This window comes from Aotus nancymaae, unplaced genomic scaffold (genome assembly GCF_030222135.1).
Source record: "Aotus nancymaae isolate 86718 unplaced genomic scaffold, 86718_ANA_hifiasm-v0.15.2.pri h1tg000011l, whole genome shotgun sequence".
Lineage (NCBI taxonomy): Eukaryota > Metazoa > Chordata > Mammalia > Primates > Aotidae > Aotus > Aotus nancymaae.
In genome coordinates, this window is record NW_026988422.1 from 76,804,192 (window position 1) to 76,828,615 (window position 24,424).

At 35.2% G+C, this 24,424-nt stretch overlaps 1 protein-coding gene across 15 annotated transcripts in view; it reads left to right on the top strand.

The window, feature by feature from the left end:
* UNC79 (unc-79 homolog, NALCN channel complex subunit) overlaps positions 1-24,424 on the top strand; it is a 272,118-nt gene that overhangs the window by 69,714 nt on the left and 177,980 nt on the right. For all 15 annotated transcript variants that reach the window (XM_064375185.1, XM_064375187.1, XM_021675722.2 and 12 more), the window contains one exon: positions 52-181. In XM_064375185.1, coding sequence (XP_064231255.1) covers positions 52-181 — 130 coding nt within the window. The remainder of the gene's footprint in view (positions 1-51; positions 182-24,424) is intronic.

A 24,424-nucleotide genomic window follows, 5' to 3' on the forward strand; every position in this document is an offset into this window, starting at 1 on the left:
TTATTTTTGTTTCATGATGCTAAGTCAAAATATGCTTGCTGTTTCCTTTAGGATCTTTTGTATGTGATTGCGTATGGGCCTTCACAAGTGAAGCCTCCAGCTGTGCAAATGCTTTTCCACTACTGGCCCAATTTAAAACCTCCTGGGGCAATAAGCGAGTACAGGGGGTTGCAGTACACAGGTAAGAGGAGAGGAGCCCTGTGATGCCCCATCCGTATTTCTCCTATGCCACATTGGCCTCACCTACTCATACATATATTTTTATCTTGCTGGATTATATTTATTGTGCCTTTGGACATGGTCATAAATCCTTTCTGAAACTAAATGGTTTAAAGATGAATTAATTCAAATCAATTTCAAAAGCATTTATGGCATCAGGGCAAATTGCCTTATGTCCCAGTCCCATTTGATATACCATTGGCTGAGGGTCTCAACTCTGGCTACCATTAATCACTCCACAGGCATGAGCAGTGAGAGTGCTGCTGCACATTTGCTCATCATTTAGCAGAAACTCCAACTAGCTGATTCTGCTCTGATAAGAAGACTTGCAGCACTTTCAATATCACCAGCTCATGTACTAAATAAAAATTAAATGATCCTGATAGGCCAGGCATGGTGGCTCACACCTGTAATCCCAGCACTTTGGGAGGCTGAGACGGGTGGATCACCTGAGGTCTGGTGTTTGAGACCGGCCTAGCCAGCATGTGAAACCGCGTCTCTACTATAAATACGAAAATTAGCCAGTTGTGGTTGTTTGTGCCTATAATCCCAGCTACTTGGAAGCCTGAGGCAGAAGAATCGCTTGATCCCAGTAGGCGAGGTTGCAGTGAGCTGAGATTGTGCCACTGCACTCCAGCCTGGGTGACTGAGTGAGACTGTCTCAAAAAAATAAGTAAAAAATGACCCGATAGCCTGGTTGCTTAGCAAGTCAACAGTGGATGAATCTTGGTATAATTAATAATGAAGAGAATATTAACCTTAAATGCAATGACAGATATCTACCAAAAATTCCTGCAAAACAAGCAAACAGATCAACAACCTCCAGGTCCTAGAAGGTTGTTTATGTTTATATAATATTAAATAAAAGAAGAAACCTATGGCTAATGGAATTTTGATGCCCTTGTTCACCTTTTTGCCCCACTTAATTCTAGATCTATTTTTCTGAGAATGAGAGAGATGGATATTTTGCAAGGTTAACTTTTCTCCAAGTTATTGTAGGATTGCATACTGATGTTCTGAGAATCTACTTATTTGTTTGCATTACTGCTATTTACAAAGGTGATTTGAGGTGGTTTTCAAGGGATTTAACTGAATTCAGGTGTCTGATTTATTTTCCTTGATGAAAGACTTGAAGTCAAGTGTTAGAGATAGTAATACTTGTTGTTTGGGCTTTGGTGGCCCTTGGTGGGCTTATTCTAAACCCAAACTACATGATAACAATAATAAAAACAACAAAGGTAGATAGTTAAGTAAATTTTTCAGAATTGGGAATTGGTATCATTGGTGCTGTATATCACAGATAGCAGAGAATGTTTAAGTGCTGCTAAGTGAATAATTCGAATGTAAAAGCAGCACAAAATATGGAAGCATTAATAGAATAAAAGGTGAAACAACTGAAATATTTGACATTAACATCTCATTTGATCCCTGAAATAAGCACTTACATGAAGTATAAATGGATAATCAGTATTAAATAACATTTATCTATTCAATAAATATTTGATGAGTAACTACTCTGTGCCAGACACTACTTTCTGTCAATGATACAGGAACCAACACAAAACCAGACCTCATGGAACTTACTACAATCTAGATATGGAAATTCATTCATTTTATTCAACAAATATTTATGGAATGGCTACTATTAGGCAGACATTATTCTCAGCACTCTTGGTGAAGCAGTAAAGAAAACATGAAAATTATTAATGTCTTGGCGCTTACACTCTAATTGTCAAGGAAAGACCTCAAAACTGCCTTAAAGGGTAATAAGTTCTAAGGTAGAGCAAATACAGAGAACTTTGGGGACACACAGGAAGGGTCTCTAACCTCACCAGGAGGATGGGCAAGTTTGGGAAGGGGTATTTGTTAAGGAAGGTTCTCAAGTAAGTGACATTTAAGCTGATACCTGAAGGATATGTACACACTAGATGTCAGAAACAGGTGAGCCATGAGTGGATAAAGTGTGAGTTGGAAGGCAGAAGGCACTGCAGGCAGAAGATAGCATGTTAGTATTCAGGAACTGGAAAAAGTCCAGTGCAGCCAGACATTGGAGTGAGAGGAGGAGAGTAGCCAGAGGTCAGGCAAGAGGCTGATAGGCCTGGGAAGGAGTTTAGATTTTATCCTAGCAGCAAAGTGACTCCAGGTACAGGTTTTAAATTGAGAAGCTACTTGATGAGATCTGCCTGTTCTGAGCATCCCAAAAGCCCAGCAAACTGACAGCTACTTCCACCTATCCCTGTGGCCATTGCTCCGAGGAAGGTTCAGTCAAACCTGTCTTCACTGAAATAGCTCAGCCTATGCTCACTATAACCAGAGCAACTTTGATCTTCTCTTGTGCCCTCTGAATCAAGATATCTCTAAGACCATTCATTCTTCAGTCTATCCTTGCAATGACATGTTCCTGCTTCCATTCTTTCAGCGGTCTGTTATGGCATGGCTGCTGCCCTCCAGGCACTGTCCTAGGCCCTGGGGAAGTAACTCTCTTGAAACTCCCATTCTAGTAGACATGGCATTCTGTGTAGAAAACAAAAGATCACAGAAAAAAAATCATTCTGGTCTATAGATTACTACTTATCCACTACTGGCTGCTTGTCAGACATTGTTTAGTTGCTTATTATATTATCTAATTATTTTAGCCCTCTCCTAATTGAACACAATTTATGGACAAGGTGCCGTATTAGGTTTTACAGATGTATTCTCAATTAATCCTTACAAAAATATTGGGAAGTCACTTGTCTTATTTCCGTTCTACAGATGAGGAGAGGAACACAGGGTTTAAGTAACATGCCTAAATTCACACAAATAATAAGGGCACAGATTGAATTTGAACCCCACATTTTTTTACTTTAACTGTGCTACATCACTTTTTTCAGTTCAGTTCTTTAATTAAACATTAGCTAAAGCATTAAAATTGTCTGCAGTGCCTACTGCAAGACATACCAAAGAGTATCATCAGTATTTAAATGGCACTATAACTCCAAATATTCTTAATAATGAAAATTATATGGAGACAGGATTTTATTGACTTAGAAGCTCAAAGATAAAATGCTTTCTTAGGAACCAGCAACTTTTGTTTGTTTTCCCAGTGATTTACAGTATTTCCTCTTTAAAAAGTAAAAATTTAGCCAGGTGCGGTGGCTCATGCCTGTAATCCCAGCACTTTGGGAAGCCGAGGCAGGTAGATCACTTGAGGTCAGCAGTTGGAGACAAGCCTGGCCAACATGGTGAAACCCCATCTCTACTAAAAATACAAAAATTAGCTGGGTGTCGTGGTACATGCCTGTAATCCCAGCTACTGGGAGGCTGAGGTTGCAGTGAACTGAGATTGTGCCATTGCACTCAAGCCTCGGCAAGAGACCAAGTCTCCGTCTCAAAAAATAAAAAAATAACTAAATAAAAAGTAAAAATTTTTTAAAAAAGGAAAATTTACTTACAGAAAAATTATAGTAATATGTAAAGAGGAAAAGCACCAACACTATCCAGAAATGACCATTGTTAACATTTTGGTTTATTTCCAGGTTTTGATGAACTTTAAAAAATACAATTAAGATCATATTGTATGTAATTACACAAGGCTCCTGCCAACTATTTATGATAAAAGATGTCAAACACGGAAAAGTTTAAAGAATCACTATGAACACACAGGGTTAATGATTGTTAGTAATTCACCATAATTTTCACATATGAGTGTATGAATTATATATTATTTTTTAAAAATAGTTAACATGGGAATATTTACAGCTCATACAAAGAAGATCAAATAATGAGAATTTGGTGATGTACAATGTTTGTTCCTTTTTGGTTTATTAGTGTATATCAGTAACACCTGCTCCAATTATTTTGGTCTTAAAGATGCAAAAAATTAATGTCTCCTATTTTTGTGGGACTCCCATGTGTATGTACATAATTAAAACAATTTTTTCTCCTGTTTAAAAAAGATGCAAAAAACTATAACAAGTTTCTTGACAATGAAAATAGCTGTTATGTTGTTCTATGCTTCTCTGCTTCTGTGGGAGAGAAAGAAATTATTTAGTAATTTTCCTGTTACAGTGTCCCAACTAGTAAATAATATGGCCTTTGTTAGTAAGAAACAGAACCAGTTATTGTTTAGTTTCCATTTGAACTATAGGACAAAAGACGTTGCACAAGACATACACCTCCAAGAAACAGACTCTGCATTTCCAAGACAGGGATTGTACCTTTCTAAGACACAGACTGTTGCAAAAGCAGATAGAGACTAACTCAAGATAGTACTACAAGGTGAAATTTTGGTCTAAGCTACCAAATATCACATCAGTACAATTGGATTTTTGAATTGTATACAAGTTAAGTATAAGACATTCTACCAGTTCTTTTATGTCACATTGAGTTCTTAGTTATCTTTTTTATTAACTCAATTTTATCTCTACATAATTAAAAATGTTGTAAAACTTTTTTACTGGTGCATTGTATACATACAGAAAATCACAAATTTATAAGTATTCATGGGACATCTCCTACCATGTGCTCCCTCTTACACCCCAAAGGTAACTACTGACATGGCTTCCAATACCTGAGATTAGTTTCATCTGTTTCAGAATCTTATAGAAATAGAATAATTTATTATTTATTTGTGTATGCGTGACTGTGTGTGTGTTGTGTGTGTGTGACTTGTTCATGGTGTTGAGGATAACTGTACTTTGTTCATTTTTATTGCTGTACTTAATTCTGCCAAATGAATGTACCATAGTTTACCTATCCATTCTATTACTAATGAAGATTTGGATTATTCTCTCTTTCTGCCTTTTATAAATAATGCACCTATGAACATCCTTGTGTATGTCTTTTGGTGCATACTGGTATACATTTGTTAGGTGCCTAAGGTGGAATTTCTGGATCAGAGGATGTACATATATTCAACTTTGATGGATAATAGCAAACAGCTTTCCAAAGTAGTTGTATTAATTTATGCTCTCCTTGGTAGTGTATGAGAGTTCTTTTTGTCTTATTTTCCGCATTTTGGGTATGACTTTTTTTTTTTAGTTTTTAAAATTTTAGCCATTTTCAAGGGTGGGTAGAAGTATCTTATTGTGATTATAATTTGCATTTCCCTGATTACTAATGAAGCTGAACGTTTCTTCATATGCTTATTTGCCATTTGAATATCCTCCTATATAATCTTGGTCAGTTATATGTGTTGCAAATACCTTGTTTTTTATTTTCTTAATAATGTCTTATTATTAAAGGTATTTTAATGTGATCTACTTAGCATTCTTTGTCTTCGTATTTAATCCTTTTTATGTCCTATCTAAGAAAATCCTTCTCTACCCCCAAATTATAATGCTTTTTTGTCATCTTCTATAATTTTTGTTTTTTATCTTTTAGATTTATCTGGAATTAATTTTTCTCTATGGTATGAGGAAATGGCCAATTTCTTTCTCTTATGGATAGCCAGTTGATTCAAAATTATTTATTGAAAATATTATTCTTTCCTTACTACTCTGTGGTACCATTTTCTTGTCATAAATCAAGTGTCTATTTAAAAATGGTTCTGTCTCTAGATTCTTAGTTCAACTGATATATTTTTCCTTTTATCAATGCCATGCTGTTTTAATTACTGTAGCTTAATAATAAAATTTTATATCCAGCTCTGGAAGTCCTTTTACCTTATTATTATTGCTCTCTTCATCTTCCTTTTCTTCACCTACTTTCTCCTCTTTCTGTTTTTTCCTTCTCCTCCTTCATTTCTTCCTCCAACTTCAATGATATCTTGCCTATTCGTAGCTCTTTGCTAAGTTAAAGAGTTTTTCAAGTTAAACATATACAAACACTCATACTGCTAGTATTTTGATTGGGATTGTCTTGAATCTATGTTGGGATAATCTTGATCAATTTGGGAAACTAACATCTTTATAATATTGAACCTTCCAATCCATGAACATGGTATATCTCTTCATTTATTTAGGCTTTTTTTTAAAGTTGCCCTCAATCCTTTTTCTAGTTTTCTACTAGATGTAGATGTGTAGATGTAGTTTATTTCTAGATATTTAGTTTTAGAATATTATTGTCAATGATATATGTTCTAAAAATTACATTGTCTAACTCTTTGTTGATAGTATGTAGATGCAATTAATTTTTAGTATATTGGTCTTGTATTCAGCCACTTTGCTAAGTTACTTTTCAGTTCTAATAATTTATTATGGTTGTCTTGCTTAAAAATTAATTTAATATGCACAATTATATTATTGTTGAATAATACAAATGTAATGTCTCTTTCTCAATCCATAAGCCTTTTATGTCTTCTTGCCTTATTGCAGTGACTTAAACCTCACAGTGATATGCTGATTCCTAAATCCTGTGCTACACTGATTCCTAAATCCTTCATGGTTTCTTCTTTGACCCATGGGTCATCTAGAAGGAGATTTATAGCTTTATCCTTCTGTGATCAGATAATACACTTTGTATTATTTCATTCCATTGACATTTTTAACACTTTCTTTAGGGCTTAGCATATGGTCATTTTTGTAAATGTTCCTGTGTAAAGAACTTAAAAAGAACTTCTGTTTGGCAGTTGCTTGTACAGTTTTCTACATGTGTTAATGAAATCAAATTTGTAATTGTTTAGTTCAAATCTTCTATATTTTCATTATATTTTTGCTCATTTCTTCTATCTGTTACCAAGAGCAGGGTGTTAAAAATTTCTTACTATGATTGTGGATTTGTCTATTCCTCTTTGTAGTTCTGTCAGCGTTTGCTTTATATATTTTCAAGCTGCATTATTAGGTATATACAAATTTAGAATGCAGTATCTTCTCAGTTAGTTGAAAGTTTTACCATTATGAAATGCATGTCTTTATCTCTTCTAGTACTTTTTGTGTTAAAATCTACTTTGTCTTTTACTAATGTAGCTATACCAACTTTCATGAGCATTTGCATGATATAACTTTTCCCATCTTTTAATTTTCAATTTTTTTGTATTCTTTTATTTTATGTGTGTCTTGTAATCAGCATATAGTTGTTCTTTAAACTCCATATTCATGATTTTTGCCTTTTAATTGAAGCATTTATTCTGTATATATGTAATGTAGTTACAGATATATTTGACTTTAAATCCACAATTTTCTATTGTAATCTATTTTTCCTGCCCTTTTTTCTTTTCTCTCTCTCTTTTTTTTTTTTTTTTGCCTCTTTTACACTGATTAAGTATATTTAAATATTTCATCGCCCCGTCTTTGGCTTAGTAAGTTATTTAGTCCTGTACTATTATTTTTGTTTTTGTTTTTTTGGGACAGATTCTGGCTCTGCCACCAGGCCAGAGTGCAGTGGTGTGATCTCAGCTGACTGCAACCTTTGCCTCCTGGGTTCAAGCGATTCTCCTGCCTCAGCCTCTTGAGTAGCTGGGATTACAGGCACCTGCCATTATGCCCAGCTAATTTTTTGTATTTTTAGTAGACACAGGGTTTCACCATCTTGGCCAGGATTGTCTCAAATTTCTGACCTCATGATCCGCCCACCTGAGCCTCGCAAAGTGCTGGGATTACAGGCATGAGCCACCGTGTCTGGCAGTCCTCTACTATTCTTTTAATCATTACTCTAGAGATTATATCATGCATTCTTGACATATCAGTGTCCAGTATAAAGTAATCCTTTTATCTCTTTGTGTAAAAGTGGTAGAAGATTTTAACTCCTTTTACTCCCTCCTGACTTCTATGCTATACTTTGTTATATATATATATGTGTGTGTGTGTGTGTGTGTGTGTATATGTATATTCCACAAAACATAATTACTGTTGTTCAGTGCAGTCAGTTAGATTAGATTTTTCATTTTCTTGCTATTTTTCTTTTTTTGTATCTCTAAGCTCCTGAGATTGAAAAATTTAAAAATAATGTCCTTTCCTGTTTCCTTTAGTGCCATTCTACTGAAGATATGTCTTCTCAGTTAGTGTTTATCTGAAAATGGCTTTGCTTTGCCTTTGTTTCTTAAGGCTATTTCCTCATTGTATACAATTTTTTTTTTTTTAATGGAGTTTCACTTTTGTCACCAGGCTGAAGTGCAATGGTGTGATCTCGGCTTACTGCAACCCCTGCCTCCCTGGTTCAAGTGATTCTCCTGCCTCAGCCTCCCAAGTAGCTGGGATTACAGGCCCCTGCCACCATGCCCAGCTAATTTTTGTATTTTTAGTAGTTATGGGGTTTTATCATGTTGACCAGGATAGCCTCGATTGGCAGTCATTTTATTTTTCATACTTTGAAGGTATTTCATGATTTTCTCATTTTCATTGTTTTTATAAAAAATTGACTTTCTATCAAAGTCAATTGCCAATTATAACTCTTTTGGAGGTAAGCTTTTCTTTGTCTTAAAAGTTTTCTCTTTATTTTTTATTTCTGGCAGCTTTACTGTGATATATCTAGTTATGATATTCTCTATATTTGTCATTTTGGAGGGGTTCATAGGACTTGTTCATCTGGGGCTTGATGTATTTTGTCATTGGAAAATTGTCAGGCTTATCTCTCTTTTGTTAGTGGTAGTACTTCATTAAGGTATAAGTTAGATGCACAAGTATCAAATATACAGCTGGGTCAATTATGACAAATGTATAGTGCTCATGTAGTCATCATCCAGATAAAGATAATGGAATGTTTCCATCAATCCAGGAAGTAATGGTATGCCTTTTCCAAACACCATCCCCTTCTCTCACTCTAAAGTGATCACTATTCTTGTTTCTACATAATTCATATATTCATCTAATTCAGGTATTCATGTAAATGGAGATCAAACACTATATATATTTTATGTCTTACTCCATTCAGTCAACATATTATTGAGATTAGTCCATGTTTTTGTGGATATTAGTAGTTCTTTTTGTACTGCTAAGTATTCCATTGCATGGCTATGTCATTTGTTTATCAACCTTGCTATTGATGTATATTTGGGTTGTTTTCAGTTTTTAGCCAATATACATAAAGCTGCTATGAATATATTATTCAAGTTTTTTTGTGGACTTATGCATTTATTTCTCTTGGGTATATACCTAGGACTGGAATTGCTGGTTTATAGAGTTTATATTTCTAAATAGTTCTCTAAAGTATTTTTGCCATTTTACATTTCATCCAACAATTTATGAGAGTTTCAGTTGCTCTCCACTCTGCTATCACTTGCAATTGTTCGTGTTTTTAATTTTAGCCATTCTGGTGGGTGTATATCTTGTGGTTTTAATTTAAATTTCTGGGATGACTGCTATTGAGCACATTTTTATATAATGATTAGTTATTCATATATCTTATGAAGTACCTGAGAAAGTCTTTTACCAATTATTGGTTGGATTCTTTACCTTTTTTGTTGATGATATGTAGTTGTTCTTTATTTAATTTGATATAAGTCATTTGTCAGATTTATAGAATATGAATATTTTATTCCAGTCTTGGGGTTACTGTTTTATTTCCCTGTCTTTTTTGATGAGCCTGAGTTTTTAATTTTGGTAAACTCAAATATATCATTTTTGATTTTATGGTTAATGCTTTTCATGACCTGTCTAAGAAATCTTTGCCTTCTCCAAGATTGTGAAGATTTTCTCCTTCCAGAAGGCCTATATTTACATTTAAGTATATGTTCTGTCTTAAGTTTAATTTTTGTGTATGATGAGTATGGCTTATTGACTTCTTTATGATTTATGTTCCATGTGGTGGCATGCTCCTGTTAGTTTATAAAGAAAGGAGGTTTAGTTGGCATATGGTTCTGTGGGCTGTACAGGCTTCTGTTTCTGGGGTGGCCTCAGGAAACTTACAATAATGATAGAAGGTGAAGGGGAAGAAGGCCCATCTTCACATTGCTGGTGGGTGGGGGGTGTGTGCACACACTTTTAAACAACCAATTCTCCAAGCACTAACTTACTATCATGAAAACAGCAAGAGGGAAATCCACTTGATCCAATCACCTCATGATCCTCATGATCTGATCACCAGGCCCCTGCTTCAACCATAGGAATTACAATTCAACATGAGATTTGGGTGAGGAAATCCAAATCATATCAATCCACCCCTGGCCCCTCCAAAATAACATGGCCTTCTCACATTTCAAAACACAATCGGCCAGGTGAGGTGGCTGTGGCTCATGCCTATAATCTTAGCACTTTGGGAGGCTCAGGTGGGCAGATCATGAGGTCAGGGATTTGTGACTAGCCTGGCCAACATGGTGAAACCCTTGTCTCTACTAAAAATACAAAGATTAGCCAGGTGTGGTGGCACGTGCCTATAGTCCCAGCAACTCTGAGGCTGAGGGAGTAGAATTGCTTGAACCCAGGAGGTGGAGGTTGCATTGAGCCTTGACTGCACCATTGCATTCCAGCCTGGATGACAGAGCAAGACTCTGTCTCAAACACACACACACACACACACACACACACACACACACACAAAAATCATGTATTCTCAACAGTCTTCCAAAGTCTTAGCTCATTCCAGCATTAACTCAAAAGAACAGCCTAAAGTCTTGTCTGATATAAGGCAAGTCCCTTCCACCTATGATTCTGTAAAATGAAAAAAGTTAGTTAATTCCAGATTACAATGGGGGTAGAGGTATTGGGTAAATGCTGCCTTTTAAAAAGGGAGAAGTTGGCCAAAACAAAGGGGCTACAGGGCCCATAAAGTCTGAAACCCAGCAGGGCAGTCATTAACTTTTAAAGCTCCAAAATAATCTCCTTTGACTCCATGTATCACATCCAGGCCACATTAATGCAAGGGGTGGGCTCCCAAGGCCTTGGGCAGCTCTGTCCCTGTGATTCTGCAGGGTACACCCCTTGCAGCTGCTTTCATGGGCTGATGTTGAGTGCCTACAGCTTTTCCAGGTGCATGGTGCAAGCCATTGGTGGATCTACCATTCTGGGGTCTCAGGGAGAGTGGCCCTCTTCTCACAGCTCCACTAGACAGTGTCCCCATAGGGACTCTGTGTGGGGGCTTCAACTCCACATTGCCCTAGTAGAGATTCTCCATGAGAGCTCTATTCCTGCAGCAGACTTCTGCCTTGACATCCAGGCATTTCCATACATCCTCTGAAATCTAGGCACAGGCTTCCCAAGCCTCAACTCTTGCCCTCTGCATATCCTCTGGCTTAACACCATGGGGAAGCCATGGAGATTATGGCTTGCACTATCTGGAGCAGTGGCCTGAGATGCATTTGGGGCTCCTTTAGCCCCAGCTGCAGGTGGAGTGGCTAAAATACAGAGAACAGTGTCTGAGGTTGTGCAGGGCAGCGGGGCCTGGCCTGTGAAACCATTCTTCCCTCCTAGGCCTCTGGGCCTGTCATGGGAGGTGTTGTCACAAAGTTCTCTGAAATGCCTTCAAGACATTTTCCCCATTGTCTTGGATATTAACATTTGGTTCCTCTTTACTTATGCAAATTTCTGCAGCTGGCTTGAGTTCCTCCCCAGAAAATGGGTTTTTATTTTTTACCAAATGGTCAGGCTGAAAATTTTCCAAACTTTTATGTTCTGCTTCCCTTTTAAATATAAGTTCCTGTTTTGGATAATCTCTTTGCTTATGAATATAAGCATTCACTGTTAGAAGCAGCCAGGCCACATTGTGAATGCTTTGCTGCTTCGAAATTTCTTCTGAAAGATACCTTAAACCATCTCTCAAATTCAAAGTTCTACAGATCCCTAGAGCAGGGGCACAATTCTGCCATTCTCTTTGCTGAAGGATAGCAAAAGTGATCTCTACTCCAGTTCTCAATAAGTTCCTCATCTTTATCTGAGACTATTTCAGCCTGGATTTCATTGTCCATATGACTATCAGTATTTTGGTCACAATTTAAAAAGTCTCCAGGAAGATCCAAACTTCCTGTCTTCTTCTGAGCCTTGCAAACTGTTGCAACCTTTGCCTTTTGCCCAGTTTTAAAGTGGCTTCCATATTTTCAAGTATCTTTATAGCAATGCCCTGCTTCTTTAATACGAATTTTCTGTATTAGTTTGTTCATGCACTGCTATAAAGAAATACCTGAAACTGGGTAGTTTATAAAGAAAAGAGGTTTAATTGGCTCATGGTTCTGTGGGATGTACCAGCTTCTACTTCTGGGGAAGCCTTAAGAAACTTACAATCATGACAGAAGGTAAAGGGGAAGCAGGCATATATTCACATGGCCGGCAGGAGGGAGAGGTGGGGGGAGGTGCCACACACTTTTAGATAACCAATTCTCTGAGCACTCACTCACTATTATGAGAACAGCAAAGGGGAAATCCACCCCGACAATCCAGTCACCTCCCGCTGGGCTGTTCTCCAACACTGAGGATTACAATTTGACATGAGATTTGAGTGAGGAAACAAATCCAAGCCATATTAGATATTGTTGCATTGTTTCTAATTTGTGGGAATATTTCACTGTTAAGTATGCTATTAGCTGTAGGGTTTTGCAGATCTCCTTTATGTCAGTTTCAGAAAGTTACGTTTTGTTTCCAGTTGACTTAGAGATTGTATTCTGAATAGTTCTTAAATTTTATCAAATGCTTAGATAAACTAAAATAAACAAAAAACAGAAAAATGATAAAAGCTGTACTTTTTATGTATCATTTTTCGTTTTTATCTTTTCTATCTTGTACCTTTTACTTTCTTGAATTTAATTTTCTCTTCTTTTTCCTAGCTTCTTGGGATTAAAAAATTAGATTGTTTATTTCCAATAATAATTTTTTTCTACTTATCCATTTAAAATTACCAACTTCCCTCTAAGCTCTACATTTACTGCATCCCACAAATTTTGATATTTTAGGTCTTTACTAGCATTCATTTAAAACTATTTAAACATTTTAATTGCTATATCTTTTGCCTGTGATATTTAGGAGAGTAGTTTAACTTGCAAGTATCCAGGCTCTATTTATCTTTTTAAAAAAATATATCTATGGTAATTCCATTGTAATTAGTGAACATTGCTTCTCTCATTTAACTCCTTAAAGGTGTCAATTCATTGTATCCGATAGGAAATTACCTATTATTCTTGTAATTATACTTCTGAATGTAATGTGATTTTTTCTCTGCCTCTTTTAAAGATTTTCTCTTTATTTTTGGTATTTAGCACTTTCATTACATTCTGCTTGAGTGTGGTGGTTTTTTTACTTGTTTTCCTTGGGGTTTGCTGAGCTTCTTAAATCTGTGGTTTTGTGTTCTTTATCAGTTTTGGCAAAATTTGGGATGTTATTCTATCCAGATATTTATTCTGCCATTTCTTTTTTCTCCTCTCATTCTGAGACTTTAAAAAAAATTGATACTTTTCTAGAGGTATTAAATGCTCCATTTAAAACAAAAATGTTTACCTGTGTATGAGTTTGGATTTGTATTAATTTTTCAAGTTCATGGATCCTTTTTTCTGCTAATATTTTTTGAAAGTCCATCCAGTGAGTTAGTACTTTTATATATTTTACTTTTTTCTAATTAGAATTTTAGTTCTAGAATTTTCCTTTAGTTTTTACAGTTTTCATCTCTCTGGGAATTTTCATCTGAATGATCTATTTCTGTATACTCTTTAACATATTTGAACTACTTATTTTAAAATCCTTATTTCTAATTTGAAAGGAGTCTAGGTAATTTGCTTCTTTTCATTCTTTTCCTCTTGATTATGGATCACATTTTCTAGTCCTTTAACATGTCTTATAAGTTGTTTATTGTATGATGGGCATTGTAAAGAATATGTTGTAGAGACTCTGAACTATTTTGTTTACTCTAAAAAGTATTGAATTTTGTATTTTGTATTTGTTGGAATGAAGTTACTGGTGGATCGCCTTCTTGCATCAGGGCTTAGTTTTATTTGTTTATTTTTATGTAAAATTTTCAGATTTTTTTTTTTTTTGAGACAGAGTTTCGCTCTTGTTACCCAGGCTGGAGTGCAATGGCACGATCTCGGCTCACCGCAACTTCCGCCTCCTGGGTTCAGGCCATTCTCCTGCCTCAGCCTCCTGAGTAGCTGGGATTACAGGCATGCGCCACCATGCCCAGCTAATTTTTTGTATTTTTTAGTAGAGACAGGGTTTCACCATGTTGACCAGGATAGTCTTGATCTCTCGACCTCGTGATCCACCCGCCTCGGCCTCCCAAAGTGCTGGGATTACAGGTGTGAGCCACTGCGCTCGGCAAATTTTCAGATTTTATGGCCTTCTTGACTGCTGGTCTTTGAAAAAAAATTTACTTGTACATATTTTTTGGGTATTTTTTTCTTCCTTCCCTCCTTCCTTCTTTCCAAGATAGGGTCTTGCTCTTGCCTAGACTGGAGTGCAGTGGCATCACAATCACAGCTCACTGCAATCTTGAAATCCTGAGATCAAGTGATCTTCCCACCTCAGCCTCCTAAGTAGCTGGGACTATAGGCATGACCAACATGCCTGGCTAGTTTTTTATTATTTGTAGAGATAGGCCTCCTTATGTTTTCCAAGCTGGCCTCAAAATCCTGGGCTCAAGTGATCCTCCTGCTTCAGCCTCCTAAAGTGCTGGATTACAGACAGGAGACACTATGCCTGGCCTATTTGTACATTTTTATGGGATACAAAATATCCCATAAATTTTTGTTATGGCCTGATATTTTGTTATATGCATAGACTGTGTAAATGATGGAGTCATGGCATTTGGGGTGTCCATCACCTCAAGTATTTATTATTTCTATGTGTTGGGAACATTTCAAGTCCTCTCTTCTAGCTGTTTTGAAATATACAATATATTGTTAAATATAGTCACCCTATTCCTTCTATCCAGCTGTACCTGTTAACTGGACTCTCTTTGTCAACTCTTCCCTTCCTAAGGACTTAGATTCATAACTTGTTAAGCCAAGTATATTTCAGTTTTGCCTTTAGTCCTAATGTATAACTATTACTCCTATAGCATTATCTTTAATATTTGTGTTATGCAGTGAAAGCAGTGTTTAGAGGGATATTTATAACATTGGAGATATAGAGTAGAAAGAAGGAACATGTAAAATCAACAGTATAATCTTCTACTTTAGGAAACTAGAGAAAGAAGATCAATTTAAGTCTAAGCAAGTATATGAAAATAAATAATAAAAATTAGAAAACAATTCAGTAACATGTGAAACAGGAAACAATAGAGAAAAATCAACAAAATTGAAAATGGTTTTTTAAAAAAATCAATAAACTTCTAGCCAATCTAACCAAGGAAACAAAGAAAAATACATTAGATACAATTTTCTAATATCAGAAAGGAAATAAATACTATTATTTCCTGATCTCATGAACATTAAAAAGATAGTAAAAGATCACTACCAACAACTCTATGTCTACAAATTTTTTAACTTAGGCCTAGAGCACGGTCTTCATTCCTAAGGTGTGACCTATCTGTTACAACCTATTGTCTCTTGAATTTCTAGTGTGTTCACTAAAGTTCTTCACTTGGGCTACGTTGGAAATACAGTGTGTACCTAGTCCTGTGTGACTTCCAAAATCTCTGTTCTACTTTCCACCACTGAGCAGCAGTTCTCTGCTAGTCCTTGCAGAAGTTTCCTCTGAGCACATGCAGGCCAAGGGCCTGAGGGATGCCCTTCCACTGATTTGTGGTACCTCTTCTCAGCAGCTCTCCTCTGTTCTCTACCTTTACTCACAAATTCCATCCGCCTTAGCATTTCTTTATTTTGATTTCTCTACCCACTGAAAATCTGTTTCTTCTACCCACCAAAAAATGCTGATTCCTTATTGAGTTTCATTTTTCTATGCTGCAGTTTGGAAATATCACCAGGCAGAAAGCCAAGGTGATTGTAGAACTTAACTTGTATGCTTTACTTTTTAAAAAGGAGAGCAGCCCTGTGCTTTCATCTGTGTCCAACGTCTGAAACCAGTTGCTTCATACACTTTGTCCAGTGGAAAGATGAGATCAATACCAGCTTTTTATTATGGTTGTAACTGGAAGTTTCCTTATCTCTTCAAAAGTGGCTTTTGACATAGTCTCATCCCTCTTTCTGGAATTCTAATGGCATTTATGTTAGACCTTTCTCTCATGCACCCTTTTCTGCATATTTTTTGTATTCCCTGTCCCCCACCATTTCATCTTTCTGTGCTTCATGCTGAATCTTTTTCTGACATGTCTTCCTGTTTCCAAACTCTTTAGCCTCCTAATTATGTTTTAAATTTTGGTTATTATTTACCTTTTCTTTCTAAAATTTTGTATCCTTTGACCAACATTCCCTAAATTCTGCCCCCCATTATATCTTTCACTTTTAGAATTTCCACACACACATATGTGTGTGTGTGTGTGTGTGTGTATTTCCAGTTCTTTGATGATATTCTCTAACTTGTCTTCTATTTTATAGAACATATTAAGCATAGTTATTTTAAAATCTGTTTCTGACAACTCAGTGTTCTGGATCCCTGGAGATTCTGATTCTCTTGTCTATTGTTTCTTTCTTTTTTTTTTTTTTTGTCTTCTTATTTGTGTGGTTGTGTCTTTTTGTGTTCAAGACAATAGATATAAGAACTATAGAGCTAATTTGAGGCTTCGTATCATATATTCCTTCAGAAGGAACTTAGTTTTGCTTCTGGTGAAAGGCTGTAATTCTTAGGTCAGCTTTTCATTTTTTGTGTTCTGTGGCAACTGTAACCACTATTTTCATATATTTAACTTTCCCTCTATATTCTTACCTTCTCAAGTTTGCTTACCCTTTGTGTATGTATGTAAACTTACCAGTGAAATTTTTTCTCCTTTTAAAATTGGAGTGCTTATTTTATTATCTTATTATATTTTATGTTCAAAATATAAGACTTTGGTCAACATAATGTGAACAATGTGAACATGCTGTCTCATCAGGGGCTTCCCTGTTTAGGCATTTCAAAGAGAAGGAGCTTTTAATTTTGATAAATTAATTGAAATTTATCTTTTTTTTTTTTTTCCTTTTTTGGTCTCTCCTAAGGTTGTAAAGAAATTTCGTGCTTCTAGAAGTTGCATAGTTTAAGATTTTATGTTTAAGTATATGACCTACTTGGAATCCATTTTGTATATAGTGAGAGGTAAGGGTTGGAACTGTTTTTCCTTTAAGGATATCCAGTTTTTTCAGTTCAATTTGTTGAAAAGAGTATTGTTTCCATACTGAATTACCTTGACCCTTTGTTGAATAATAATTAACCATATATGTATGTGTCTATTTCTAAACTCTCTATTTTGTTTCATTGCCTATCCTTACAATATCACATAATCTTGATTACTGTAGCTTCATAGTGTATTTTAGAATCATGTAGTAGAAATCCTCTAGAACTTGCTCTTTTAAAAATTTTGTGGGCTATTTTAATACATAAAATTATGTAGTGTTAATACTCCAGATTGTTCTTTTTAATAATTTTTTGGGTTGTTTTAGTACATTTGCATTTTCATATAAGTTTTACTATCAGTTTGTAATTTCTACAAAACAATCTGCTTGGATTTTTTTTTTTTTTGAGATGGTGTCTAACTCTGTTGCCTAGGCCGCAGTGCAGTGGTGTGATCTTGGCTCCCTGCAACCTCTGCCTCCCAGGTTCAATTGATTCTCCTACCTCAGCCTCCCAAGTAGCTGGAATTATAGGCATGTGCCACCATGCCTGGCTAATATTTGTATTTTTAGTAGATATGGGGTTTCGCCATGTCAGTTAGGCTGATCTTGAACTCCTGACCTCAGGGTGATCTGCCTGCTTCAGCCTCCCAAAGTGTTGGGATTATAGGCATGAGCCACTGAGCCCAGCTTCTGCTTGGATTTTTGAATGAGGTTACATTGACTGTATAGTTTAATTTGAGGAGAATTGACATCTTAACAATATTGAGTCTTCTCATCCATGAACATGGTATATTTATCCATATATTTAGGTCTTCTTTAATTTCTTTGAGCAATATTTGCTAGTTTTTAGTGTACAGATCTTATATTTTGTTAAAGGTGATCCTAAATATTTTATGATTTTATATGCTATTAAAAATAGTGTTTAAAAATTTTAATATTATACTTTTTTATTGGTACTATATGATAGAAAAATGTAATTGATTTTTGTATGTTGACCTTACACCCTGCAACCTTGCTAAAATCACTTATTAGTTTTTGTGGCTTTTTTGTAAGTTTCTTAAGATTTTCTGTATACCCGATTATGCTCTCTATAAATAATTTTTATTTTTTATTTTCTTTCTAATTTATATGGCTTTTTCCTTCCTTCCTTCCTTCCTTCCTTCCCTCCTTCCTTCTTCTCTCACCATCCCTCTCTTCCTTTTCTTCTTTCTTTCCTCCTTTGTTTCCTCTTTTCCTTTTCTCTCTCTCTCTTCCCCCTTCTTTCCTTTCTCCCTTTTTTCTTTCTATACTTCTTTTTTTTTTTTTGCACTGCTTAGTATCTCCATTTGAATAGAAGTGCTGAGAGTGGACATCCTTGTTCTTTCTTCCAATTTGTGGGGAGAGTATTTGGGCTTTCACCATTAAATTATTATGTTAACTGTAGGTTTTTCATAGATTCTTTTTATCAGATTGAGGAAATTAGTGTCTGCTCTTAGTTTGCTGAGAGTTTTAATCATGGTCAGTTTTTGTCAAATGCATTTTCTCTTTCTATTGAGATGATTGTATGATTTCTTCCCTTTAGTCTGTTATATGGTAAATTATGTTCATTTTCTTGGCAATGTTAAACCAATCTTGCATTCCTGGGATAAACTCAGCTTGTCATGCTGCCTTATATTGCTAGATTTATCTTTCTAAGTTTTTGTTAAGTGTTCAGGTTTCTACCTTTATGAAAGATATTGTTCTAGTTTTATTTAATTATGATGTCTTCATCTGGTTCTGTTTACAGGGTAATACTGACCTCATAAAATGAGTTGGAAAATGTTTCTTTCTCTTCTAATTTCTGAAAGAGTTTATGTAAGATTTGTATTATTTATTCTTTCAATGATTAATAGAATTCACTGGTGAAGCCATATGGACTTGGGGTTTCTTTCAGGGAAGGTTTTATGTTGTGAATGTCATTTTAACAGTTACAGGGTTATTTTTCTACTTTTATTGAGTTATAGTTTTAATTTTTGTCTTTTAAGGAATCTCATCCACCTTGTCAAATTTATTAGCATATCTATAGGATCTGTGGTAATGTTCTACCTTTCATTCCTGACATTGGTAATGAATGAATTTTCTTTCTTTCTTTTTTTTTTTTTCCTGTTCATCAGCTGGCTGGGGCTTACCAATTTTTTGGAACTTTTCAAAGAACCAGCTTTTGATTTTATTGATTTTTATCTATTGATTTTCTGATTTCAGTTTCTATATTGTTTTCTTCCTCCTACTAATATTGAGTTTTGTTCTTTTTCTGTCTTCTTAAGATAGAAGCATAAACCTTTTATTTGAGATCTGTTATATTTTCTTATATAATAATTTTGAGCTATAAATTTCTGTTTAATCATTGCTTTAGTTGCTTCCCAGAAATTCATTATGTATATTAGGCTTTTATTGTATTTCAGTACAGAATATTTTCTAAAGTTTCTTTTTTTATTCATGGTTTGTTTAGACATATGGTTTTTTATGTGCAAACATTTGGTAATTTTCCAGATACTTTTGTGTTATTGGTTTATAGTTTAATTTCATTGTGACCAGAGAATATACTGTGTGATGTAGCTCCATCTAAATATTTGAGACTTATTTTATGGACTGAAATACCTATCTTAATAAATATTCCATGTGTATTTTAAGACAATGTGTATTCCACAGTAGTTGAGTGGAGATTTCTAGCATTATAAATTAGGTTAAGTTGTTGGAGAGTGTTTTCAAGTTTTATATATTTGCTGATTATCTGTCTGCTTTTTTAAAATCAGTTACTGAGAGAGGATTATGGAAATTTACAACTTTAGTTGCACTTCTTTCAGTGCTCCCACCTTACTAAGGGTACAAATATTTATGGTTTTTATGTTTTCTGGGTTAATTGACCCTTTCATCATTGTGAAATTGCCTTAGTTTTTCTGGAAATATTCTTTGTTCTGAAATCTATTTCTCTGATATTAATATAAATGCTCCAGCTTTCTTATAATTTCATTTATGGTATAAAAATTATGCCATAATTTAATGGTATAACTTTTTCTGTTTACTTCTAGCTTAATCTGAGTCTTTATATTTCAAGTATATTTTTCACAGGCAGCATATAATTGGGTCATGGGTTTTAAAAATCTTAAATCCTATTAGACAGCCTTTGCCTTTTACATGATTTACATTAGTAAAATTATAGTTTAGACCCCTGGCATTTAATGAAATTTCTGGTATAAATGGGCTTCAGTCTATCATGTTACATTTGTTTTATATTTGTCCCATCTGTTTCTTTTTTTCTCTTTTTGATATCTTGCCTTTTTTGAATTAATTATTTTTAGTATTATATTTTATTTCTGTGTTGTACTGTTAGCTGTACCACCTTTAAAAAATTGCTCTTGGGTTTATAATATGCACTTTTAATTTCACGGTCTACCTCAAATTATATATATATATATTTTTTTTTTTTTTTTTTTTTTTTTTTTGAGACGGAGTTTCGCTCGTTACCCAGGCTGGAGTGCAATGGCGCGATCTCGGCTCACCGCAACCTCCGCCTCCTGGGTTCAGGCAATTCTCCTGCCTCAGCCTCCTGAGTAGCTGGGATTACAGGCACACGCCACCATGCCCAGCTAATTTTTTGTATTAGTAGAGACGGGGTTTCACCATGTTGACCAGGATGGTCTCGATCTCTTGACCTCGTGATCCACCCGCCTCGGCCTCCCAAAGTGCTGGGATTACAGCTCAAATTATATTTTAACAGTTTACGTGAAATGTAAGAACATTTTGTATTTTAATTTTACCCCTCCCATCCTTTTTGTTATTGTTATCAAGTATCTTACTTCTATATATTTTATTAGCCTCAATTCATTATTATTGTTCATTGTTTTAAACAATCAGCCATCTTTTAACAACATGTTAATATGAGTAAAAGAGCCTTCTGTAGTTATGCACCATACTTATCATGTCCAACACTCTTTATGCTTTTGTGTAAGTTTGAGGTTCTATCTGGTATCATTTTCCCTTAGCCTGAAAAACTTCCTTTAACGTTTCTGGTAGTGGAACTCAGCTGGAAATGAATTCTCTTATCTTGTGTTTGTCTTCAAATCATCTTTATTTCATACTCATTTTTGAAGGATATTTTCAGTGGGTATAGAATTCTAGGTTGACAGTATTTTTCTTTCAGCCTATTAAAGATGTCGTTCCATTGTCTTCTGGCTTGCATTGTTTCTGACGAGAAATCAGCGACCATTCTTATCTTTGTTCCCCTGTAAGTAATATGTCTTTTTTTCCCTCCTGGCTGCTTTTAAGATTTTCTCCTTATTGGTTTTCATCAATTTGATTATAGTGAATTTTGGTGTGATTATCTTTGCTTTTATCTTGCCTAGGATTTATTGAGCTTCTTGGATCTGTGGGTTGATTGTTTGCATCAGACTTGAAAATTTTTAGCCATTGTCTCTTCAAATATTTCCCCCTTTTATTTCTTTTGTGCTTTAAATCACATGTACTTGGAACAATCATAAAAATTTGGCTTTATACTAAGTAAAGTATATGTAAAGTAAAACTGCCTAAAATTTTCCCACAGTTCACTGAATCTCTATTTATTTTTCTTCTAGTATTTCAGTTTGGGTATTTTTTGTTATGTCTCCTAATTCACTGATCTTTTCTTCTGCATTGTCTATTCTGCTATTAAACCCATTCAGTAAGTTTTTCATTTCAACTTGTATTTTTAATTTTTTTAAGTCATATTTAATTTTTAAATTATATCTCCCATCTCTATCCTAATTATGCCTATCTTCATGCTTTCCTTTGCCTATGTTTATGATAGCTATTTTAAAGTTCTTCTTTATCAACTACTTCATCTGTGCAATTTCTGACTTTGTTTCTGCAGATCTGTTTTCCCCCTAGTTATGAGTAACATTTTACCCCCTTTTCCTTTTTTTATTTCTTTTGAGACAGAGTTTCACTCTTGTTGCCCAGGCTGGAGTGCAATGGCATGATCTCGGCTCACCACAACCTCCACCTCCCGGGTTCAAGTGATTCTCCTGCCTTACTCTCCTGAGTAGCAGAGATTACAGGCATGCACCACCATGCCTGGCTAATTTTCTGTATTCTTAGTAGAGACGGGGTTTCTCTGTGTTGACCAGGCTGGTCTCAAACTCCTGACCTCATGATTCGCCTGCCTTGGCCTCCCAAAGTGCTAGGATTACAGGCATAAGCCAACGTGCCTGACCACATTTTACCCCCTTTTCAAGTAGCAAATAATTTTGACTGGATGCTGGATTTCATGAATGTTACATTATTGAGTGTCTGAATTTTGTTGTCTTCCATTACATTATAATGAAGTTTGTTTTGGCAGTCAAGTTACTTGTGGATTAGTCTGACCATTTCAAGGCTTATTCTTAACTTTTGTTGTTAGAGTGAGCCTAGAGTAACTTTTTTTCTGATGTTAGTTTAGCCCTATTACTAAGACATAACCCTCCTAGAGTTTCTATGATTGCTCCAAGTATTTAGTGAATTTCTTCTACTCTGGCTGGTTGGATCTTGAATATCATCCAGCCCTGTGCAAGCTCTAGGAATTGTTTAGCTCACAGAACCCTCACAGTTTTTCTCTATCTAGCCTGATGGAGTTTTACCTTACATACATTTTACTTAGTATAAAACCAAAGACTCAAAAAGACTCCTGCTTAGATTTCTGGATCTCTTTCTTTGTATAGTTCCCTCTTCCTTCCTAGTCTATTCAGCACATTCCAGCCACCTGGCCTCTCTAAGCTCCAGTTTTTGTCCCCTCAACTAAAAACAAGACCATACTACTCTGCTTATCTTTCCCCTTCTAGGACCAAGGTCTGGAATTACTATCAGGAAGAAAGCCAGGGTGATTGTGGGGCTCACTGCATTATTTCTCTTCTCTCAAGGATCACTGTCCTGTACTACCTGTAGTCTAGTTTCTGAAAATACTGTTTCATATATATATTTTTTAGTTTTCTAGTTGTTTATGGTGGGAAGGCAAGTCTAATACCAATTTTTCTATCACAGTTGAAAGGATAATTCATGTCTGCTGTGTTTTTATGCTATGTTTTTTGCTACTATTTTCAAGTGGTGATCTATTATGACTATATTTGCCACAAGATAAGGTATGCTGATTGTCCTTATATCAAAATCAATTGTAGTGCTTTTTCCAATTAGCAATACCTGTGTTCTATCCTCAAACATTTTGATTCAGAAGATCTAACATGAATTCCAGACATTATATTTTAAAAACCTTGACAGTTGATTTTTGATGCATAGCAAAACTTAAGATCACTGTTCTAGTAAGTTTAAATCCAGTGTGGCTTTTAAATTGATTATCCTATAACCTTTTCTTAATACAGCAACACTCAGTAAAAATGAAATGCAAAATTAAAGCAGTAGGACCTTCTGGATATCTCCATTATTCACAAAAAAGCATTTATTTCTGGCAGAATAGAAGTCTTTAAAGCCCTGATCAAGTTCTGTGGCTGGTGCACACTCTAATTTGTTTTGCCTGTGTCATAGCAATTATTATATGTTTTGAATATTACTTCTGCTCATAAGTGTTATGAACTTCTATAAAGCAGTCTACAAACATTTTCATAATACACTGATTTGGAGATGGTTAGCAGATTTCATCTTGTGTGCCAACTTTGTTTTGATTAGTGGTGACTTCCTGGAGCACAGTGGTAAAAAGAATCCTAAGGCCAGTTCTGGACTCAGCAGGAAGGAATGCTGTAATAGATTAGTGATATCTGTCATGAGTTTGGGATTGGAAGAATGCAGCACATTTTCCATGTATTTGCAATTCATGTACTGGTTAAAGGCAACTTTTTCCTCTATGTTTCTCTAATTGTACAAGAAAACTTGTTGCAACTTTTTATATTCAGCTTGACTTTACCATATATATGAAACTAATCTCATAGTTATGAAGCGCCTATACCCAAATTATTTCTTCATTAATCTGTTCATGTACTCATTCATTTCTTCTTTGTCTTTCCTAAAAATATGATTAAAATGATGCTATCTTATTATAGTAGTGCTCTCTGGTCTGTACTTTGTGTTTTCTTTTCAAATAATTAGACCTATTATATGTTTTTAAATGTCAGTGGCTCTGGTAACTATATTTCCCTGAATCCCCAACTAGACACATAATCTTATACATGGTCTAACAATGGGATAGAAAGTTTGAAGCTGGGACACACCTAGGTAGAAAATTTTCTAAAGTATTTTGAACATAAA